At 36.4% G+C, this 18,644-nt stretch overlaps 1 protein-coding gene across 6 annotated transcripts in view; it reads left to right on the top strand.

Annotated features, from left to right (window-relative positions):
• CSMD3 (CUB and Sushi multiple domains 3) overlaps positions 1-18,644 on the top strand; it is a 703,323-nt gene that overhangs the window by 376,124 nt on the left and 308,555 nt on the right. For all 6 annotated transcript variants that reach the window (XM_080578052.1, XM_080578051.1, XM_080578050.1 and 3 more), the window contains 3 exons: positions 5,133-5,315; positions 6,340-6,666; positions 17,150-17,344. In XM_080578052.1, coding sequence (XP_080434178.1) covers positions 5,133-5,315; positions 6,340-6,666; positions 17,150-17,344 — 705 coding nt within the window. The remainder of the gene's footprint in view (positions 1-5,132; positions 5,316-6,339; positions 6,667-17,149; positions 17,345-18,644) is intronic.

Here is an 18,644-nt window from a genome sequence, read left to right as displayed (position 1 = left end):
TAATTTAATTTTGTTTTAAGTAGACTACAAAGAAAGAAAGGATGATCTAATGGAAATAATATTAGGATGAGTCATTTTTTCTCAGGCACAAATAGCAATACTGGTGTTTTGGATCATAAAACTTTAAGTTGGTGGTAGTGATCACAGAAAAAAAGACAAATCCATCCTAGCCATCTCTTACTGTATCTAGTGTGAACTGCAAATCTCAAAAAGCAGAATAAATCATAAAAAATAACATAAAGCAAAATATAAAAATATAAAGTAACCAAAATGTAAAATAAACTGCAAAAATGTGCTTGAGCAGTAAGATTACTTTTGACTTTTCAAAGGTAGTCATTACACGTAACAGACTTCTTTCAAACAGTTATACTATCCAATATCCTGTAATAGGAAAACACAAAAGTACTAAAACGCTAAAATATAAGTAAAATTAGTAATAGTAATAAAAAACACTAAAATGTACTCTATAACAACTTCTGCTGTAAATTGCAACTTGTTATATGTTGTATATATTGTATGAAAACCTGTATTATAATTTGTGATGTTTTTCGTCAAAAAGTTACAGAGGTAGATTCTTTAAATGCAGCTATATTCTAGGATATTAACGCATAATGCCATCTATTTCTCTTGGCTATTTGCTGAATCACACCGAAGTTTTCTTTCTCTCTCTGTCTCTCTCTCTCTCTCTCCCCCTCCCCTCTGTATCTATATCTATCTATATCTATGTCTAATATATATCTATATCTATATCTAACCTATATATCTATATCTACCTATATCTACCTATATCTATATCTATATCTATATCTATATCTATATCTATATCTATATCTATATCTATATCTATCTATATCTATATCTATATCTATCTATCATCTATATCTATGTCTATATCTATATCTATGTCCATATCTATATCCATCTATATCTACACATATATCACCTATATCTGTATCTATATATATTTATATCTATATATATCTATATATCTATATATATCTATATCTAATCTCTCTATCTCTATCTCTGTCTCTATCTCTATGTCATATATATCTAGCTATATTTATATATTGTTTAAAAATGAAATTTTATTGATGGCATTACTCAATGAGCTGTATTAAAATCTACTGTTTATTGTGATAATCTTAAACAACCATGAAGTATATTTTTTATTACAAATTTATTATTTTCAATAAGGAACCTGTTCATAACAAGAAATGAGACTTTGTCAGGCTCTGAAACTAACTTTGTAGGAGTTACTGAAACATATTCAGTGCAGGGAAGCTGAAACAGATTTGTAGAGCTAGCAGCAAAATTTCTAAATCTGAATATCATTTATCCCTGGTAGGGATTTCAAACAAAGCTGTAATAGTACTCTATCCTAAAATCGTATTACTTAAAATGTGATTATCTGACAAAAGCCCAGTAAGCAGTGTAAGCAGTGGTTTTTTTTGTTTTGTTTTGTTTTGTTTTTTCTTTTCAAAGAAAGGTCATTGCCATTCTCTAAACAAATCCAAAAGCTGTTTGCACCTAAATCCAACAAATAGCTATCATTTCTACTCCTAGGAAGAACTAAGTAATGACACAAAAGTGTTCTGTTTAAAATTCAGAAATGAACTGATGCTAATGTGAAATTTAGAGTGTAGCGTATAAGAAAGGTGTACAGGAAAGGTTAAAGTAAAGTAATACAGGAAATATTGCTGTAAATGTAAATGGATACAAATGAAGATTATGGATGGTTTATTTCATTTAAAACTGTCATTTAAACAACATCTCGTTCAACTTAATGCCATTTATAAAAGTAAAAGGAATATGAACCTATGGATGCTTTCTCACACATACATAACATAAATAAATGCATAACGTATATATATATATATATTTTTTTTCCAACTTACTCCTGTCAATAATTATATGCCATCTAAGATTTTTCGAAATGCAGAATCAATTCCTTTAAGTCTTCTTAATAGGGATGTCTGGTAGGAGACAAGATGAGCAAGCTCACTGTATCAGCTTCACTCCACTATGTTTTTATTAAAAGTGACAAAAAGACATGGAAACTCTTGCTACTTACTATAAAATAGTAATTAGAGAAAACCATTGGTGTAGCTATTTCAGAACAGTAGCCCCAGAAGATAATATATAGAAGTAGATATAAAGACATTTACTGTCTATCATATATTCTGTAAGAAAACTACATAATGTTACCTGATGTAATTACTTGTTGGAGAACTGATATTTATAGAATATATTTGTTTTCCCAAACAAAATATGAAGTGACTGAGGTACTTAGATTATTATTAATCTCCCAGGATAGCCTAGATTTTTTTTCTTTGGCAATTAACAGTTTTATATTCTATAGGTTTGACGTTCACAGTCTCATCAACATTGCAGGTAGGAGGACTGAGTTTTTGTCTTCTTTAGGATGTTTTAAGATATTTTCTTCAGACCAGCTCTAATTTTTGTTATGTATTATTAGTATATTCTGGGGGGAGAGTCTGAACCTGTTTTTTATCTTTCTTCAATTATGAATCATATTCTCCTCTTCCTAGGAGTGTTTGAACAAATACAAATGATAAGTATTGATATTTATTGTGCTTTGTTAGATTTTTGGTTGGGTTTGATTTTTCTTTAATCAAATGGAATAATAAAACCTTTCAAACCCCTAGAAGAAGAGTCAGTCTTTTCTTCAAATCTTCAACTCCTTTTAATTGCCTTGTTGAAATTAACATTGTAAATTTGATTTTGTCATGTTTCAGTTGTATTCAGAGGAATAATAGAAGGATTTCAGAAAGGCTTCCATTGATGACAATATGACTCTAGAAAACTTAGTTGAGTGAAAATTGAAACAATTGCTGGTTGTTGTGGTTTTGTTTTGTTTTGTTTTGCTATTCCCTCACTGTTAAACTACCAAATGTGGAAACCTGGAATAACTAACAACAAGACCCTTAAAGTGAAATGTTCAAAATATAGTTTAGGGATACTTATTGCTACAGTTAATACACATTATACATTAATTTTATTTTAAAATTTCTGTCCTTTTTATAGTTAGGACCCCTTGCGAAAGAAGTTTGTGATGATTGGGTTAGACAGAGAAAATAATTTTGTACTGAATCTCCATTACCTATGTACAATTTTTCTGTGTTTATAGATGATGAATCTATATGATAATGAACCAAATTTCATACCTTGAGCATAACAATTTCCCTACAAGTTTCTGAGACATGACAGACTGCATTCAAGGGTGCTGAGATAGCTGTGGGATCTTCTTGCAAGGACACTTTCTAACATCTTTGACAGTTTGTGGAGCTTAGGAGATATCCCCAAAGACTGGAAAAAGGTTGTACCCATCTTCAACAAAAGCCAAAAACTTGATCTGCGCAATTGTAACTGCAGGCTGGTCATCTTTATTTCAATTCCTAGGAAAATCACAGGTCAAGTCCTCTTGGAAGCCATTTCATGAAGAACATTCGTGGCATTCATTTCATGAAGAACGTTTATGGGAACATTCGGCATGAATTTACCAAGGGTAAATCGCATCTGACCACTGTGTTTGTTCTTTATAATAAATCACTAGATTACTGGACAAGGAGAGAGCAGTGGATGTTGCCTATGCCAGCCTTATTGTGGCTTTAGACTCTGCCCACTCATCCCGAGTTGTGAATACAGTGTCCTGACTTGGATACAAGATAACCAGAAGGTAGAAGATAACCAGATGTGTGAAAGAAAGTCCGAAGGTGGTGGTGGTGGTGGTAAGACTGGATGAAAGGACAGAGGTTAGTAGTTAATGGATCATACTGTACCTGAAGACCAGGAGCAAGAAGAGTACTACAGGAGTATACTCTGTGATCTTCCATTTTGTCATGGACTGTGAAGACACTATGGAGTTCACTCTCGCAAAGTTTGCAGATGACACGAAACTGAAACAGTTGAATATGCTCAAGAAGAGCGATGCTATCCAGAGGGACCTAGACAGACCAGAAGAATGTGCCTACTGTCACTCAATGAAATTCAGCAAGGTCAGGTGCAAAGCCATGCACCTGGGAATGAATAACTCCTGGCAACATGGGGTGGGGAATGTCTCTTCAGAAAGGCCCTTGGCAGCAGATAGAGGGTGATAGCATCCTGGGTTGTATTAACAGGAGCACAGATTGATAGAAGTGATTATTCTTGTTTACCTGGCACTCATTAGACTGTATCTAGAATAGTCTATCCATGTTTGAGGGAGAGATCAATTGAGTGGAGTGAGTTCAGTGGACAGCTGTCAAGGTGCTCAGGGGACTGGAACTGGGCTGCTGAGGTGCTCAGGGGACTGGAATTCCTGCCCTGTGAAAAGGGCCTGTGGGAGCTTGGCTTGCCTAACCTGGAAAAGTCAGGCCTAATGTCAGCCTGACAGTACTTATGAGGAGGTTATCAAGAAGACAGGACATTATCAAGAAGACAGAGGCTCTTAACGTTGGTACATGATGGGAAGATGGGAGACAATGGCCATTAAAATTAGATCATACTGCATATAAAGAAAAGTGTTTTTCCCATGTGGGCAGTCAAGCAGTGGAAGAGATTGCCCACAACTGTCTCTCCATCCTGGGAGATTTTCAAGACCTGACTGGAAAAAAAGCACTGAGCAACCTGGTCAGACCTCAGAGCTGGGCCTGCTTTGAGCAGGAGCTTGGCCTAGAGACCTCCTGAGGACACTTCCTACTCTCTCTCTTTTTTTCCCCCCTCTATTTCATTGGTTCATTAATTTAAGGTGTATTGGAATGTGGACGGTGTTTGACAGAGTGGGATACTGGTCTCAGTTGGTAATTTTAAACACTTGCATAATGCAAATAGTATTTTGCTTGATACTATTATTGCCTTTTTTTTTTTTAAGTAAGTAGAAATATTTTTTGCTCGTTTGCTTTTAATTTGAAGTGCCCTGTTAACACAAAGAGCTCTGATTTTTCTAAAATCCTTACACAGAATTTCCTCAATAAGAAGTTAGAGCATAGAACCAGACTCAGTGGTGAATTTCAGCAGCTGTTATGTAAATAGTCTTCATTTGCTTATACTATGTAGTTTTGTTCTACATGTGAGCATATGTTTTATTCTTCTAGAAATAATTTTTTATTTTTTATTTTTTATTTCAACAGAAATTGAAAAGGAAAGCTGTGGGGATCCTGGAACACCACTGTATGGTATCAGAGAAGGGGATGGATTTTCCAACCGGGATGTTTTAAGATTTGAGTGTCAGTTTGGATTTGAATTAATCGGAGAGAAATCTATCATTTGCCAAGAAAATAACCAGTGGTCTGCAAACATACCAATTTGTATTTGTATGTAACAAAACTTTTGTTATTATTATTTTACAATACGTAGCATTATAATGCATTTTCACTTATAATTTGTATGATTGATTAAAAAGCATAGTATAATTAATTCTGCTGACAGAATGAATTTGCTTTTGTTCAGTGGTGGGTTTCCCTAAAGGCTATGCATAATAAAAATTCTACAACTGCTAAAATATGTTTTTTTCTTTTATTATTACAAGAATTGCCTTTATGTGATTTGATGTAAGATTTTATTATTGGCTTTTTTATAGGAAGCTGTAGATTTTCTAAGAAGTTAATATATTTCCGTAGATTACCAATTGCTGAACTGTAATCAAGGGTTTAAATTATTTACAGATTTTTCCCCATGTCTTATACCTGAACACAATTTAGAATTTAGAGCTATACATATCTATGATCATTTATCATTTACGTTACGCAACATAAGTAAAAATAATGTTGAGATAAGTGTCTGTGGCAACACATTTCTTCCTTAACATTTCCACTAAAGTATTACAGATCAAATATATTCAGAGTGCAATCAGTTGCTTTCATCCTTGCAATTTAATATGGCTTAACTGAAATGGTTGAATATAAAATATTATCCTGATAAAAGCAAAACAACTCTTTCGTCTCTTTGAGGCTAGTTAATATCTTGAGCTTCTGTGTAAACAACAAATGATAAGGGTACTCTTGACCTTTTGAATCTTAGTGGTCTTTGTGAGAGGCCTGTTCATCTAAACAGTTCCCTAAAGGAGAAAATAAGTGGTGCCAACTGATTAAGGACTGTTGAACATGAGAACATTATAAGGGCTGCTGTAGGTTTCCAATGCAACAAGGCTATTCATTATTACCTGGAGGCTCAACAACCTTCCTTTCTGGCTTCACACCTGATTGTAACAAATGCTCAATTATGTAGCTGTGATAACAACCAAGTTCCAAGTTTTAAGATCTCTTATAAATCATATAAATCATTCTTAAATTGTTTTCTTCTATTGTCTAATGTCTTTGTCTTTTTTTTTTTTGGCAGTTCCTTGCCTTTCCAATTTCACTGCACCAATGGGAACTGTTCTTTCACCTGATTATCCAGAAGGATATGGAAATAACTTAAATTGTATCTGGACAATAATTTCAGATCCTGGGAGCCGAATCCATCTCTCTTTTAATGACTTTGACTTGGAATCTCAGTTTGACTTCCTTGCAGTTAAAGATGGTGACTCTCCAGATTCTCCTATAATAGGAACATTTACTGGTGCTGAAGTTCCTTCTCATCTTACCAGTAATGGTCATATTTTGCGGCTGGAATTTCAAGCTGACCATTCCATGTCAGGACGTGGATTTAACATCACTTACAACAGTGAGTAATAGTTTTTTGTTTTGTTTTGTTTTGTTTTTTAATGAAAGTGTATGTTTTGTTTTCAACATAGTTTGAGAGAAATATATAAGCATGTAAAAAGGATGTTACACTAATACAGGACACCTTCACACAAATCCTATATACCTAAAAAATACTTGATTTAGGTTTTCAGATTGCCTTTCAGATGCAATGTTATAGCTGAAAACGTGCATATTTATCACTTACTGCATTAGAGATCACTGTGATGGGAGTGTTTAGAAGACTGAAAATTAGGTCATTTTCAAATTGTAAAATTATAATAAATTTGTTAAAAGCACTTTAAGTTTGTGCTACTGGTTAAATGTTACATAGTTATCATTATACATACAAAACTGACTGAGAACTCATATACTAATTTAGCTGTGAATATATAATACCCTGGAGCTGATGGCTGCAATCTTTGCTGGTTCCTAGTCATTGAGGTCAAGGTGAGGAGCCATGAGAACTATTTGATATGTTGAACTGCACTAACCTTATCTTCTTTTTGTCTGATCTTCCTTCCATATGCCTGATGATTTTAAGCTATTTTCTCCACTCCCTGACAAACAGATATCTTGTTCTCATTGGTAGTATTACATCTTTTAACGTTTTTGTCTTACCAGTCATCTTTGTGTATTCAGGATGATGTGCTGGCTATTTGCAGCCCCTTGTGCTTATCTTGCCCTCTGGCAATGTTTTGCTACTTGGGTACCTTTTGTGTGCAACTATACTCATTTTTCTTTGCCTTTAGAATAAAACAGAATAGAATAGTTCAGTTGGATGTCAATAGTTCAGATGACCTTCAAAGATCATCTAGTCCAACTGCCTGACTTCTTCAGAGGTAACTAAATGTTAAAGGTTATTACTGAGGGCATTGTCCAAATGCCTCTTGAACAATGACACACATGGGGCATCAACTACCTCTGTAGGAACCCTGTTCCAGTGTTTGACCACCTTCACCACAAAGAAATTTTCCTTATATATAGTATGAACCTCCCCTGGCACAGCTTTGTGCTATTCCTGTGTGTCCTGTCAAAAGCTACCAGTGAGAAGAGACTGGCACCTCTCTCTCCACTTCACCTCCTCAGGAAGTTGCAGAGAACTGAGGTCACCTCTTAGACTCTTCTCAAGACTAGACAACCCAAGTGTTCTCAGCCCCTCCTCATAGGACATGACTTCCATCCTTTTTACCAGCTTTGTTGCCCTCCTCTGGATGCTTTCAAGTACCTTAACATCCTTTTTATATTCTGAAGACCAGCACTGCACACATTATTCAAGATGAGTCTACACCAGCGCTAACCATAGTGGGAAAAATCACCTCTTTTGTCTGGCTGGCTGTGCTGTGTTAAATGCACCCTATAATGCAGTTTGGTCTCTTGGCTTGCCAGGGCACACTCCTGACTCATGTTGAGCCTGTTGTCAAAGAGCACATCCAGATCCCTTTTTGCTGAGCTGTTCTCTAGCCACTTGTCTCCTAGTCTGTAATTGTGTCTGTCATTACTCCTTCCCAGGAGCAGAACCCAGCATTTTCCTTTGTTGAACTTCATGCCATTCCTAATCGCCCAGTGCTCTAATCTATCTAGATCCCTCTGCAAGGCTTCTTGTCCCTCCAGGGAGTGAACAGCACCTCACAGTTTAGTATCAACAGCAAACTTGATGAGTTTCAATCCTGCATCCGCATCACTGATAAAAATGTTGAACAGAGCTCGCTCCAGAATTGAGCCTTGAGGAATACCACTGGTGACCATCTGTCAGCCAGATGTAACTCCATTTACTGTAACACATTGAGCTCTACCATTGGTCCAGTTCATCACCCAGCATAGAATGAACATGTTTATTTCACAGCCGGACAATTTGTCCAGAGGGTACTGTGAAGGACAGTATCAAAGGCCTTACTGAAATCCAGAAAGATTACATCAGCTGCCTTCCCTTCATTCACCAAGTGGGTGGCCTTATTATAAAAGGAGAACAAATCACTAAGGCAGGACTTTCTCTTCATAAATGCATGTTGACTATGCCTGATAACAGCTTTGTTCTTTAAGTGCCTTTCAATATCCCCCAGGACAATCTTCTCCGTAACTTTTCCAGGGGCTGAAGTTAGACTTACAAGTATGTAGTATCTTGTCTCATGCCCTTTTTGTAGATGGATATAATGCTAGCTAGCTTTCAGTCAGCAGGGACCTCTCCAGACTCCCATGACCTTTGGTAAATTGTTGAGAGGGGTCCACCTATAACATCTGCTAATTTCTTCATCACTCTGAGGTGAATGCCATCAGGCCCCATGAACTTAGGAACATTAAGTTGATACAGCTGTTTCCTTACAATTTCAGTGACCACAGATGGAAAGTCATGGTCCTCCAACACTTAGGTCTGGGCAGCCCAGAAGCCCTTGTAACTGTTACTGAGGTAACAAAGGCATTAAATGCCTTGACCTTTTCCTCGTTACATTTCAAGTGACCATCTGCTCCAAGCATCAGTCTAAAGTTTTCCTTTGACCTCCTCTTGCTGTTAACATACTTCAGAAAGTCTTTTTTGTTGTCTGACACCACACTGGCAACTCAAGTTGGGTATTGGTTTTCTTGTTTTCTACTTTTCAATGCAAACTGCAGCTCTGCAATCTCCCTGTGAAGCCAGACCTTGCCTCCACAGGTCATATACTGTCTCTTTCTGCCCTAGTTCCAGGAGGGATTCCATGTTCAGCCAGGCTAGTCTTCTGCCCCACTTGCTTGACTTGCAGCACAATGAGATTGTCTGCTTCTGGGATTTTAAAAGGTGTTTTTTGACAAGCAAACAGCTCATGGACCCTTAATTCCTCTAGAGCAGATTCCCAGGGGACACTGCTAACTAGCTCCCTCAGAAGCTTAAAGTCTGTTCTCTTGAAGTCCGTGGTGGCAACTCTGCTGACCTTTTTTCTCCTTACACCAAAAATGTTGAAGTCAACTAATTCATGATCACTGCAGCCAAGACAGTCACTGTTGTGGTTTAACCCAGAAGGCAGCTAAGCGCTACGCAGACATTTACTCACTCCCCTCCCCACCAAGTGGGATGGAGGAGAGAATTGGAAGGGAAAAAAAGTAAACTCATGATTTGAGATAAAGAGAGTTTAGTAGGATAGAAAAGGAATGGAAAAAGAATATTATTAATAATAAACATATTAAAAAAAAAAAAAAGTAATACACAATGCAATTGCACACCACCCACTGACCAATGCCCTGCCAGTTGCCAAGCAGCGGTCCTCCCCCCCACGCCAACCTTCCCAGTTTTTATTGTCCTGAATGATATGATATGATCCACATGTCATATGGAATTTTCCTTTTGACCAGTTTAGGTCAGCTGTCCTGTTTCTGTCCCCTCCCAGCTTCTCGTGCACCCCCAGCCTCCTCACTGGCAGGACGGTATGAGAGGCTGAAAATCCGTTGACCTAGTGTAAACACTGCTCTGCAAGAACTAAAACATCAGTGTATTAACAGCATTATTCTCTTCCTAAATCCAAAACATGAAACATAAGAGCCACTAGGAATAAAATTATCCCTGCCAAAACCAGGACAGCCGTCTACCATGACATCTCCCACAATGCCTTCCCTATTCTCAAACAACAGATCTAGGAGGGCACCTTTCCTAGTGGCTCACTCAATACTTAAGACAGAAAGTTGTCTTCAGCATGCTTTAGGAATTTCCCGTACTTGTTGTGGCAGTATGATTTTCCAAGTTTATGTCTGTGATGCTGGAGTCTCCCATCAGGACAGGGACAACTGGTCCCAAGATTTCCCTCAGTTGCCTGTAGAATAGTTAATCTGTGCCATTGTTCTGGGTTGGTGGTTGATAGTAGACCTCCATGATGACATCTGCTTTACTGTCCATTCCCCTTAATCTTCACCCAGAAGCTTTCTACCACATCATCCCTAATGGCAAGGGATCGAGTGCACCCTCAGTAAGTTTGCAGACGGCACCAAGTTAGGTGCATGTGCTGATCTGCTTGAGGGTAGGAAGGCTCTGCAGGAGGATCTGAATAGGCTGGACCGATGGGCTGAGGCCAACTGTATGAGGTTCAACAAGGCCAAGTGCCGGGGTCCTGCACTGGGAGCGCAACAACCCCAAGCTGTGCTACAGGCTGCGAGATGAATGGTTAGAAATCTTCCTGGCAGAGAAGGACCTAGGAGTATTGGTTGATAGTCAGCTGAATATGAGCCAGCAGTGTGCTCAGGTGGCCAAGAAGGCCAACAGCATCCTGGCTTGCATAAGAAACAGCGCGGCCAGCAGGTCTAGGGAAGTGATTGTCCCCCTGTACTCGGCTCTGGTGAGGCCGCACCTCGAGTACTGTGTTCAGTTTTGGGCCCCTCGCTACAAGAAGGACATGGAGGTGCTCGAGAGAGTCCAGAGAAGGGCAACGAAGCTGGTGAGGGGTCTGGAGAACAAGTCTTATGAGGAGCGGCTGAGGGAGCTGGGATTGTTCAGCCTGGAGAAGAGGAGGCTCAGGGGTGACCTTATCACACTCTATGGACACCTTAAAGGAGGCAGTAGTGAGTTGGGAGTTGGTCTATTCTCCCACGTGCCTGGTGACAGGATGAGGGGGAATGGGCTAAAGTTGTGCCAGGGGAGGTTTAGGTTGGATATTAGGAAGAACTTCTTTACTGAAAGGGTTGTTAGGCATTGGAATGGGCTGCCCAGGGAGCTGGTTGAGTCACCATCCCTGGAGGTCTTTAAGAGACGTTTAGATGTAGCCCTTAGTGATATGGTTTAGTGGAGGACTTGTTAGTGTTAGGTCAGAGGTTGGGCTCGGTGATCTTGGAGGTCTCTTCCAACCTAGATGATTCTGTGATTTTGTGAATCTCTCTTTTATGTACAGCATAACACCTCTACCTCACCTGCCCTGCCTATCCCTCCTTTTTGGTAATCAAATTGCTCACATGCTTATGTAAAATGATTATATGTTGAGTCTGGCAACACCATTACAAGATTAAAAAGAATTCTTAAATACTGTTGTTAGTCACACTGTTTTGGTTTGCTTACATATAGGCTGAAGGTAAATTAATATTATTTATATCCTGATTAATATATTTCTAACTTAAAGCTGTAACAGACACAGGGAGAGAAATTTCTAGGCTGCCATTCAGAGCTGCAGCAGTAAATAGTAGTTGGGCTTCTGTCTTTAGAGCTCTGAATTGTACCTAGCCTTTGGAAGAGAAGCCAGTTATCTCCTGTCACCTTTTATATTTTGTTTAGCTATTTTACATGATAGACTAATTATGATATCAGTCAACTATCAATCACATCAAATAACGTCTTGATAATGCCAAATGGTGCACTTTTATTTTAATGAAGAAGTAACAATACAATACTATTTTTTACTAGTTGTATAATGAAACTCACTCACTCTAAAAGATCTATTTTAAAGAATTATTTTATATATATGAGCAGTTTAACATATATATGTTTTTATTGGGGGGAGGGTATGTTTAAGCTAGAATGGAAGTGTGTGTGCATTTCTTAACTGTAATTAATATCTACTTCCAAAAGAGAAAATAATTGAAGAAAATGTGTCCAATCTTACTTCAGTAAAGACAGCTGCAGTCTGATAAGTTACAGAAGTAATCTTTCCACAATAAATAGTTGAACACCAAGACAGAATAAATATGGAATTAATATAATTTTCTCTTTGTCTTGGCAATTTTAAACCCAAAGTTAATTAAAAATATCCATTTTCTGCTAATACTTCCCCTGTGTATATATCCAAACCTTTTCAAAGCTATCAGTCTCTTTTTTCACCTTCAAGAGTAGAAACAGTGTATCACAGAAAAGGTACAACATAATTAGTCTTTTCAAAAAATAATGTAAGCTATTAGCATAAATAACTTCATTGATAAGTTTCTTAGTTATAGGATAAAGAAGAGTAAAATTGATCTGCTAGTACATGATCTGATTTTTTAATAGCATTTCTCACAAACTGTTCTTATCCCATATTTGTTTTTATTACAGTGACATATGTGGTTTCAGATAATTATTTTTGTCTCAGTAAAATTAAACCTAAATTCAGCTTCTCTTGGAATTAAACAAAAACTGCTTTGTTTTTCAAATATCTCATCTTAGAATTACTCCAAGTCTTCAACAAATCTGATAACTCATTAGAAATCTAACTGATTTTAAATTTTGGAACAAGCCCACAGAACTGTGTGACATGAAAATGGATGATGCAGAAAATGTTTAAGTAACCAAAGACCTAGCAACTCCAAAAGCTGTGAGTTTCAGTGAGGTCAGATCCGTGTATGGGTTTACTTATATCTAGCCTATGCACTGCTGTTGATGTCAAAGAGATGATGAGGCTGGAAGGTGCTTTCTTGGGTAGCAGAGAAAATAGGAACATAGCTGCCTGAAATTACATTGGTTTAAGTTGCTTTGAACTGCATACTTACTCCTGGCTCATTACTTCCAGTTTATATCCCAAACCCAGGAGACCTTAATGACATTTCTGTTCTCTTTGAAGTTATTTATAAACTCAGTCATCCCTTAATCTTCCCTCTGATAAGCTAAATGCATTGGACTCGTCAATTTAAGGGAGAACTCTGAACCTTTTATCACATTTGTGACTCTTTTATGAATGCTTCCCACTTTATCTACATCTCTGTTGAATTATGGAAATCAGAACTAGACACACTATCTGAATATAGTCGCATAAATTACATCAGTGCAGCTATATAGTTGCTTTGCTTCAGTCTAGATTTCCTAGTTTAGGTCAGGACAGGCAAAATGTGTACATTAATTTCTCTGCAACAGTTGGACCCATGTGAAGTTGTATGGATATTTATTGCTTCTCTGACAAAGGACTTAATACAAAGAAGACCAAAAAGTCAGAAAAATTATCTCTACCTCTCCTTTCCTCACTGACAGAGGAATGAGTTGTCAGAGGTTGGGGGAAGTGTGTCTGGTCATTTGACATCTGCCAAATTACTTGAGTGATTTTATCTCAGTAGTCCATGACATTGACATTCCCAGGCGCTGTGTTTATATCCAAAGACTGCTTTAGTCCATTTTATTGCTGTGATAGGGTATATCCATCACAAGACATTTTTGCTGGCACTCCCTCCTGCTAGACTTTTTAGCCTCAGTACTTCCCAGGATAGAATTCCTCACACTGTGTTGTTTGCTACATAGAAGTATGAGTTTACGAGTAACAGTACCAAATAACCTATTAGTTGTTTACATTACTTTTAACAACTTTTCATGTTTTTTTGTTTGTTTGTTTGTTTGTTTTTAATGAAATATCAGTTATTACTTGATATTCTCTTAACTTGGTTGCTCTTTGATATTTTTCCTCTGAAAGAGTTACTTATTCCAAATCCATTGCTAGACTTTTCAGCTAAAACTCTTCACAGGACAGTCTACCAAAGCAATTAATCATGCCAGTGGACTACTCCTTTCTGGCCCTGTTTCCAAGGACCTTTCAGAGCAGGTTTCAAACCAGATGTTATGGTTACAGTTAGCTTCATTCCTACCTTCCTGTCTTTTCAGATCTTTGCCATTCCTCCTCTTCACATTTTTTGATGCAAAATGCAGGTTTTAAAATCCTTCTGAGTTAATATCAGAGCTGAGAGTACTTAACCGTCACCCTATACTATGTTTATGCTGCATAGCTTTTTTGGGATTCTGCTTGAAATAGCAGTGCAAACACAATAGTGGATAAGTAAAAGTCAAGAAAGCTGTATCTCCTATTTACATGTAATATTTCATGAGGAACTTTTCTATTGTTTCTTGATCTATAGATGATGGCTCACGTATTAATATTAAGAATATACAAATTTGTGCTTTTTCTTTTCAGTTTCAGTCATATCTACTATTACATTTCCACCATAAATCTTTTCAGAAGTATAGGCAGTCTGAATACTGAATCAAGTACCGTAACTGCAGCCAGGACAGACTGAGGGAACAACTGTTTTTGGGAAGGCTTATCTGTCACTCTCCTGCCTCCCAGAGCCACCCCATGCAGTGCAGTCAGTTCCACAGGAGCAACAGTAGCAGCATAACTCAGTTCCTGAGCTGAAATATAGAGCAATAAACCGAAGTTATAACCTTAATAAGCTGGTGTCATACATAAGCAAACTATACCTGGAGTTGACTTTTATCTAAATTTGCAGATATCTATTAAAAATCTATCTCTGTGTGGTTGGTCTGAAGCTAGTAAGAAAAAAACATGCAATCAGTCCTTCACTAAAAGTGAGAAATATGTTTAATGTATTGACAAAAATTTTGTGACCCCAGTGGAAAAAGTATACGATTGCATCATTTTTGAAAGCCATCCTCCAGTAGTAGATAACTATTGAAGCACTATTTTTATTCCCAATACATGTGTCGTTACTATAATTAATAATAATTAATAATGTTGTTATTATAATTAATAATATTTAATTATAGTCTTGCTTCATACAAAGTGATTTAACAATTTTAGTAAAAAATATGCTATCTTTATATAAGAGTTTCTTGAAAGGGAAGAAGGATGTTTATTCATTTTAAAAGTATTTTGATTTAAAAATCATGTTATGATCTGTATCCTTGCCAGAGCAGTGTAACATTTGCATTCCTTTAATATACAATAAATATTCTTAAAAAGGTAGATATTATTTATAGTAACAATAAGAATAATAAAACATTTCCATTTTATTTTGTATACTAACATGTTTGGAAGTTCTTCGTATCTTTTATTTTTCTGTAAAGATTATTTTACTAGCATAATTATTGTGTGAGTGTCTGTTGAACCTTCTTGAATACTTGCACATTGCAGGAAGCAATCAAAGCGTGAAAGCAAACTAATATGATTACCTTGTTTGATTTCAGTTAACGGTAAATTGAATACTCTCCTGGAAATAAAGTGGAACAATCCATTTTTCTTAAATATGTTTTAAGAAATTAATATTTCTTTTTGAATAATGTTTACATTTGGGAAATTTCATGAGGTAGCTTGGATACATTTTGTCTAACAGATGTATAAGTAAAACTGCAGAAAAATATTGTGAAAAATCATCTTTTTAGCATATAGTCCTATCTTCTGCCTGATGTCTCCTTCATATACAGGCATTCTTATGAAGAAATAAGTTTAAATCATCACACCTGAGGAAGGTGGATACTGTGCTTGTGATATCTGTTCCTGCTGAAAAAAACATCATTTTTTAAAATCTAATATTTATATGCAGCATTCTTTTTACAGAATATAATAGAGAATGAATGCATATCTTTTCTTTGAACAATATTGCTTTAAATATGATTTTGTTCACTTCTGGTATGAAGATAAATTTGTCTGTTCCCATAGAATGGTTTGGATTTGAAAGGACCTTAAAGATTCCAACCCCCCTACAATGGGCAGGGACACCTTCCACTAGACCATGTTGCTCAAAGTCCAGCCTTCCCAGAGATGGGGCATCCACAACTTTTCTGGGCAACCTGTTCCAGTGTCTCACCACTCTCTGAGTAAAGAATATCTTTCTAATATCTAATCTAAATCTACCCTTATTTAGTTTAAAATCATTACTCCTTGCCCTATCACCACACTCCTGACAAAGAGTCCCTCCCCAGCTTTCCTCTAGTCTTTATTTACTGGAAAACCACTATAAGGTCTCCCTGGAGCCTTCTTTTCTCCAGGTTGATCAACCCCAGCTCTCTCAGCCTGTCTTCATATGAGAGGTGCTCCAGCTCCTTGATCATCTTCATGGCCCTCCTCTGGACTTGTTCTAATATGACCATGGTCTCCCAATATAAGGTGAATCCTATAGTAATAAACATGGACTATCTTTGTTACTGTATCTCCAGATATATACATGGAATTTTTTTACTTTTTTTTTTTAATCTGTTCATAGATGAACTTGAAATTTTGAAGGATTTGTACAAAACTTTGAATTTACTATTTATTTGACCTTAAATATAACCATATGGTGAAAATTTCAGATTTTGTTTCTTTCTCCAACATCGCCCCTATCACAAGCTCTTAGTTTGGCGAAAACAAAACAAAACAAAAAAACATACTATAGAAATATCAGGCACACTGAAGTCAGTGCAGCTGTAGTGAATATGACAGTAAATTAAAAAACAAACAAACAAATAAATCGATTATATCACATACGCCTGCCCTACTGTTCTGATGTAAAGTTCTCACCCATTCTGTCACTGGATATGATGGGCCGCTGGGAAGAACTTAGCCATCACAGTCTGCCAGCACTATGGCTGTCCAAATTGAGATTTATGCTGACAGAACTTTATCATATTTTAAGACAATTTTTCTACCAGTGTATATTTTCTGCTGTTGGCCAAGCTTTACTTTCTCATTGTTTGGTTTTACTAACAGAGTAAAATTTACTTACATGGTTCGGTTTTACTGACAGAGTAAAATTCTGACAAATTACTTGCAAAAATTATCACACTATTTACCCTCTCTCCTTCCTTCCCCTGCCTTTTTTTTTTTTTTTTTTAACCTTTTACATAGCATTTGGACATAACGAGTGCCCTGATCCTGGAGTACCAATCAATGCCCGGCGTTTTGGTGACAACTTTCAGTTGGGGAGTTCAATTTCTGTTATCTGTGAGGAAGGATTTATCAAAACACAGGGAACTGAAACAATTACTTGCATGTTAGTGGATGGAAAAGTAATGTGGAGTGGACCTATTCCTAAGTGTGGAGGTATGTATAATATTTCTTTCTGATTTATGAAGACTCAGCGTAATGTCTTTTAAGTTGTGACTAAAGGGAATTCAAACTTTTGATAATGGATAGCAGAAGGCTCCTGTAATATCAACTCCATAATAAGGAGTCTAGTGAGGCATGAGCAATGAGATTCAGTGCTAACAGTACACCAACAATATTGATGTCTTCATTTTTAAATTCCACTCCAATCAGTATCCTGATCAGCTTTGTCAATATATAGGAGAAAGAAATAGCAGGAAAGAAAATCACTGTTTTCACTGAATCTGACTGAAATATATTGAAGATTTCTGTTCCTCAGTTTCCAAATAGAAACATCTAAGTTCAATTTGCCACGCCATATTTAGTATTTAGTAGTCAAGAAGTTTGTCCTTCAAATTCTTTTTTTTTTTTCAGTTATTTTCACCGAGTTTCATTTAGAAAGTTTTCTTCAAAATACAATTATTAACTTCTGACTTCAGACAGGTAAATGATTTTAAATAGTGAGCACTCAGCGCCATATTAGATTAGAATGGAGAAGCTGATCTCTTTTCAGATCTTGATATTTTAAACCATTAGAGAGGTCTTAGTTGTCTGTTGCACGATTTATGTTTCTTCTATCCACAATGACACATAGCCTCTGGAAGATTCTCTTGACAATTGATCTTTCTCATTAAAGAAATTAAGTACTTCCCATACATCACAACCTCTAAAACAATGTTAAGAATATTTCTGTATACTTGTTTATACTAAGAGGTATAAAAATATAAAATTTGCTTCATTACATTTCCTGTATTTTAAGATCTTTTCACCTCTTAAAAAATACAATTTGATCGATGATGATATAATATGTGATTTACAAACAGTCTGTTACGTTTTATATTAAATAAAAGCTTAGTTCAGATTTTCACTATTGAACTGCCTTCCTAACAAAATTTGCTTAATTTTAATATATGAATGTGACTCCTTATACTATTCATATCCAGTTAACTTTAAGTTCAAAATTCTAATGGTTTCATAGATACAAGATGGGTCAGTTTCCCTAGATGATACACAGTCGTGGACCTTACTTTATTATGGTGTTTATGGAGCTGTTTAGCACTGCTAATAAAATATTTAAAATAATGGGAATATTTTTAAATGTCTATCTCTATACCAGAATCTGAACCATACATTCTAAATGGTTCAGATGGCTCAAATGGTCTGAGACTCTAGATGGAACATAGACTGGAATCCTTAGGATTGGGAAGCTGGTATATTTGAATTAAGTGTATTTATCTACTGCAGAATTAAGTATATT

This window comes from Anser brachyrhynchus, assembly GCF_964034855.1.
Source record: "Anser brachyrhynchus genome assembly, chromosome: 2".
Classification (NCBI taxonomy): Eukaryota; Metazoa; Chordata; class Aves; order Anseriformes; family Anatidae; genus Anser; species Anser brachyrhynchus.
The sequence above is the reverse complement of the archived record's forward strand: the minus strand, read 5'-3'. Positions and strand labels throughout refer to the sequence as shown.